Source organism: Pinus tabuliformis, chromosome 1_2 (assembly GCF_031772625.1).
Source record: "Pinus tabuliformis cultivar Carrire ecotype Pingquan chromosome 1_2, CPIR1, whole genome shotgun sequence".
NCBI classification, from domain to species: domain Eukaryota; kingdom Viridiplantae; phylum Streptophyta; class Pinopsida; order Pinales; family Pinaceae; genus Pinus; species Pinus tabuliformis.
The window spans coordinates 32,953,580-32,959,579 of record NC_142298.1 but is presented as its reverse complement, the minus strand read 5'-3'; the positions used below and the strand labels follow the sequence as shown (position 1 = coordinate 32,959,579).

At 37.3% G+C, this 6,000-nt stretch overlaps 1 protein-coding gene across 5 annotated transcripts in view; it reads left to right on the top strand.

Moving 5' to 3' along the window:
• The first annotated feature begins 354 nt into the window (after positions 1-354).
• Positions 355-6,000, top strand: part of LOC149204268 (uncharacterized) — a 29,291-nt gene continuing 23,645 nt past the window's right edge. For 2 of the 5 annotated variants that reach the window (XM_089394661.1, XM_089394662.1), the window contains exon 1: positions 365-1,216. In XM_089394661.1, coding sequence (XP_089250787.1) covers positions 575-1,216 — 642 coding nt within the window. In that variant the 5' untranslated portion in view covers positions 365-574. Of the gene's footprint in view, positions 1,217-6,000 lie in introns of all 5 variants that reach the window. The other 3 variants (XM_089394663.1, XM_089394660.1, XR_016252363.1) reach the window with 3 other exon arrangements.

Below are 6,000 nucleotides of genomic sequence, written 5' to 3'. Positions count from 1 at the left end.
GTAAGGGTTACCCATCACAATTGTGATTTCAATAATTCCTCCCAGATTTTAGAGAAATTAAACAGGGAAAACCACCGAAAACACTTCCAAAAAATTACACTAAACACAAGCCATTTATTATTATATAATAAAATCATCTTGAGGGATCCCTAATTCAATTTTATATTAAAAGCTTCATCTTTCCTAGCGTTATGAACTAATGGAATTAGATCCCTAGTATCCTTACTACCTTTATGAATAAGTGCGTTACTACTTGTAGTGCAGAACGCTCTTAACTAAAGCTTTATTCGATAAGTTAGCTATGCTATTTAGTACTTTGGTAAAATGGCGGGAAAATGTAACAGTTATTGCGTTTATATCGATTTCAACAGTGCACCCTGTTCCCATCTGTCTTCATTCATTGGATTAGGTTTTCATCCTTCCATATATTTCTGTTCGCACTCTCATTAGGGTTTGGAGGGTAGAAGGAATACATGTATGGGTTGTCACTTCTGCATCTGAATTTGCATCATAAACCAGAGGAACTGTGGGTGAAACCTGAATCTGATCACAGAAGTTATGAAGTAGCGGAGCAATGGAAATATCAGCATCCGTCTTGGTTTTTTCAGTCAAGAAGAGCAAGGCTAATTTGGCGGCCTGTCCGTACATTCCCCAACATTTCAACTTAGCCATTGTAATTGGAGCGTTATCAGCACATGGGAGAGCAATGAAAGGCCAAGGTTGCCCAAACCCCAAGCCGAAGCTAAGCCCACAACAGCGGCCGAGGATAACAATAGCAAGAAGAGGGTCCCTTATTTTCATTGTGAAGGTTTCCGTACGGTTTCAAACACAGAAGGGCCAAAGTCTATCTACTGTCAATAAACAAGAAGAAGACAATGGGTCATCACGAATAAAAGAAAGAGCATCAATAAAGTATGCTAGTAAGAATGAAAAAAAGAAATGCTTCATTGATGCCTACACTAGAAAATTTCGAGATAATATATGGATTCTGGCTCGATCTGTTCATGTCCTTCTCCAAGGAGAACACTCCAAAGATATTTGGGAAGTCTTCATAACATGCATTCTTCTCAATAAAACTTCAGGAGAACACTTCATAGATATTTGGGAGATCTTCATATTATGCATTCTTCTCAATAAAACTTCAGGGGAACACTTCAAAGATATTTGGGAGGTCTTCATATTATGCATTCTTCTCAATAAAACTTCAGGAACTCAGGTATACACATGCCGACTTTCCATCTATCTATTAAACATATTCAATAGTAGAATGATGCATTGCTTGCGGGAGCCTGTACCAAGATAGTCAATTGCGAGTTATGGGATCTCTTAGAAAAGACAATTCAATGCCATTCTATTTAAGTGGTCTCGTTAGTAACTTCAACACTCACATGAAGATCACCCTGGATTCATTTTAATTTTAATTTTATAGGTTCCAAAGAGGAATAAAAAAATTTGGAAGTTTTTTGTTTTTTGTTTTTATTTTAATTATTATTTTCTAGAGTCTAGTTTTACTAGGTCCAAAGAGTAATAAAAAAAATAATAATATATAATAATATATATATATATATATATTTTAAATCCAAACTATATATATATAAATCCAAACTTGTATATATATACATGTATATACTTGTATATATATACATGTATATATTGATTTTTATATGTTTATGTTTTTGTATGTGTCCTTTTTTTTTGAAAATTTCTTTTTATTTTTCACATAGGTGTTACACATTCATGCTGCTTCTCTTCGGTTAATTATGGTCCAGAATTAAAGGAATAAAGCAGAACTTAAATTGCATATTCAATCATATGCTTCATCATACATAAGCACTGGCAACAACTTTAAGAGCCACTCAACTGCTTTAATCTGCAGCTTCCAAACCTTGTTCAAATCAAGTTAAACACAGGAGTTAGACTGAACCATTATAATGATATGCAGGTTTGTACTTAACAAAGGGCAACAAACATCTTAAAAGAATGACACTTATTAACTAGGCTTTCATTTTTCTCAAAAATAAACTTTGCTGGATGTATTTTAAATTAGGCCCATTTGATCCATTCTCTAGATTTTAGAGATAGAATTTCTTGAACAATTCCAATTACTTTGCGAAGGAAGTGTCAAGGGTTAATTGCGTAGAGTGAAATGAGAGACCATATGAGGGAATGGTAATTAAACAATGGCCCACTTTTAATATGTTCACGCTTTCCATGCTTTATATATTCTCTTAGCAACAAAATATTTGTTTATGTTGACTAGGGTTGGTGTGCTCATCAGGGTCTGCAAGTTAAGAGCACACCATCTTTTCCCTAAAGGAGCGCTTGTCACAATACACATGTAGAATGAGATGTTCTAGGCTTCATCACATTCTAATAATCTATTTGGTGCCCAAGGGTAAACCCTCTTCATTGACATTGGTGATACCTAGCCTTACCTCATCTTTTCACATAAAACACATGACATGATGAAAACCTTTCATACCTTTCATGATGGAAGGCTTGAAGGATTTTGTTGGTCCTTGCATATGTTGAAATTTCAATTTGTGATATGCAAATATGAAGTCAAAGATGTTACATAAAATTGGTAGTGAAAATCTTACGAAGTGTTTCCAGTGTTCTATTCGTAGCACAATTACATACAACAATTCTTCTTCAATTAGCAATCACTTTATCCAATAAGTTCAATCTTCCATAGTAAGCAATTGTAGATAAAATACTAAAATAGCAATCCAAATGCATAATAGAAGACAACCAAGAACAATAAAAAGAGAGACATAAGATTTGGTCAAAGAACAAGGAAAAACCTCACAAGGGGGAAAACCCTTTTCAAATTCTTTTTTTATTAGATTGTCATCAAATGTCAATAGAGAGATACAATGTTCATGTTCATCAACAAAGAGTCAAAGGTCAACAACTTTGACTATCCAAACCAACCAATATTTAGTCAAAGATGAGGCAACAAGTCAAATATGATCCAAAGTTAAAGGTTCCAAATTTGGTCAAAGTCAGCAACAGTAGCCCTAATAAATCAATGGTCAACAATCCTCCAAACAGTTTGGTCAAAGAAGCAACAAATTCAACCTTCCAAGATCGGTTAAACCAAGTCAAAACAATCAACAAAACTCCCACAAAAATTAGTCAAAGTCAATTCGTTAACTTGCGGAAATCCTAGCCCAAAATCTAAAGTCAACGTTGGTCAAAATAGTCCCAAACGAAAGTCAAACTCGGTCATTAGATTCTCCCTCTCTCTCCTTCACACGTGTGGCCTCAGGCCTGCAGTTTCGGTCTTCAGAGCTATATGAACCATCCAAGAGAAGAATGTGATGTGTGCTATTGCTCCAAACTGATGTGACATGTGGTCTATTTATATGTGGTGGAGGAGACATAATTTGTCTTTAGGCCGACCTATATTTTTTGTGGAGATGTCGTTCCATAATAAAAATAATATTTTTACATGTCCAAATTAAATTCTTCCAAGGGCTCATAGGGTCTTCTTTGAATGAGGAAATGTTAAATTTAGATACCAATGTTATGTTCTGTGCTTAGCACAATTACTTCAATGTACTGTATGCAACCCAATGACAATTTCCAAATTAGTTTTCAATAGCAATCACATTAACCATAAATCACATTCACAAGAATTGTAGATAGAACATAAAATAAAATGCAGAAGACAAGCCAAGACAAGACAACACTAGATTTGGCGAGGCCAGGGAAAAACCCCAATGTGGGGAAAACCCTTTGATCAATTCTTCTTATTATTATATCAGATGTTCAGCAGAGAGAGAGTACAAAAGTCAAAATTGACTTTCGAAATCAAAGTGAAAACAACCCTATCAAATTTGCAGTGAAACTTAGCCCTAACCAAAAAGTCAAAGATGGTCAACGCAACAGTGAAACAAACCACTTGAAGTTGAGTCAAACCCAGTCAAATTCAGTGTGCCTTGTTGGTCAGAGTCAGCCCAAAACAATCCTTAGAACTCCACTCAAATTCAGTCAAAGGAGAAAGCTTGTTGTAATTTTTGCAGTCAAATTTGTAGTCAACTTTGAAGTCAATGCTAGTCAAAGTGCCTAGATTTCTTGATTTTTGTGACCAGTAATGCGTCCTAGAGAAACATAAATAATTTTCTAAAAATTGCAACAATTAAAATTGGTCAAAGAGTCCCTGGTCAACGTTGGTCAAACTTGGTCAACTCTGGAAATTTTTGGCCTTGCAATTTTTTCCAGAAATTCGACCTCCTTGTGCCACACGTGTGAGAGAGAAAGAATATCCAATAACTGTATGAACCAATGAGAGAAGGAGAGAGAAGAATGTGTGAGTGATGATGATGCCAAATGAGGTGAGAGGTCACTTGTATTTATACAAGTTGTTGAGGGTGAAGTGACATGTCCATTGGGCTTCATGAGCCTACATGATGATGTGGTCGACCTGAACAATTTGCACATGTGTGGGCACAAATTTAAAAACACACTTCTGCTTGTCCAAATTAGATGATCTTTATATCAATTTTGGTCCTCTCGAAAAGAGGAATTTAATGCAACCATCGTCTCCATCAAATGATCTATCACAAGGTAGAATTTGGCCCTAGTTGCCAATTTTAACACTCCCTCTCAACTAGGGAGAATTCCACCTACCAATTTATCCATCATCATCGATCATCATGCCATCCTATCATCATGAACCATCTTTGTATCTCATCTCATCTCTGCTCTACTGACCACTAATATGAATAATGAGGAAGAATCGATTGAGAGTGACTCACAAGACCTTAGCACTCTCCATTGACAAAAGTCAGTTTAGAGGTGTAACCTCAATTATACTTGATCCCAGTTCAAGTTGTTGAACATCATGCATCTTAGTCATAGGGAGTACGTTAGTGCACGATGCGTCCATCGGTAGTGCTATGGTCCCTAACCACTTTTCCCAACTCATTGGCTAGATGAGAGGTACTTCCCATGAGTCCCAGACTACATGGGTAGGATGTATGTTGGGGCATGAGCAAGAGAAGGTGAACCCCTCTTCGTGTTCATATGCCATAAGAGAAGGTGAACCACTCATCTTATGCATATGTCAATTGTAGGGGAAGGTGAACCACTCACCCTACACACGTGTCTCAATCGTAGGGGAAGGTGAACCACTCACCCTACACACTTGTCAACCATCATGGGGTATCACAGGGGAGGGTGAACCACTCACCCTATACACAACACCCCTATAGGGGATGGTGAACCACTCACCTTATCGTCGCTCATAGCTCCAAGGAGTACCCCAAGCCACATGAGCTCCCAGAGCTCAATGTCCAACTCAAGCGGGACCCTCATGGGAGGGTCTTTCCACGACTCCAAGTCTCTCTTGGAAGGCTAAGAATTTGACCTTCCCTAAGGGCTTCATGAGGATATTTGTGACTTGCCCATCAATTCTGATGTCTTGGAGCCTTATTGCTCCTTGCTGTACCATATCCCGAATAAAGTGGTACTTGATATCAATTTTCTTGGAGCGGTCATGGAACACAGTATTCTTTGAAAGATGAATCCCACTTTGGTTGTCGCAGAAGATCACAGTGGTATCAAACACGTGCTCAAATAACTCACTGAAGAGCTTCCTCAACCAAACAGCTTCACAACAAGTCATACTAACTACAATGTATTTGATGTTGATGGTGCTTAAGCAACCGATTTTTGCTTCCTACGCATCCATGAATTCGAAAAGCAACATACATACGTGCTTTTTTGATCCACCACACTGCCAACCCAGTAAGCATCAATATATCCATGTACTCTCCAATTATCGATAGTGTATTTCAGTCCATAGTTGATTATGCCAAGGAGATATCTCAAGAGATTCTCAACAACAATCTAATGTGTGATAAGACTCGACCATAAATTGACTCAATGTATTTATAGCGAAGCATATGTCCAAATGAGAGTTTACCAAGAACATCAAGGCCCCTACAAGTTGTCTATATTTAGAAGGGTTTGCCAATTCGGGCCCAACAACAC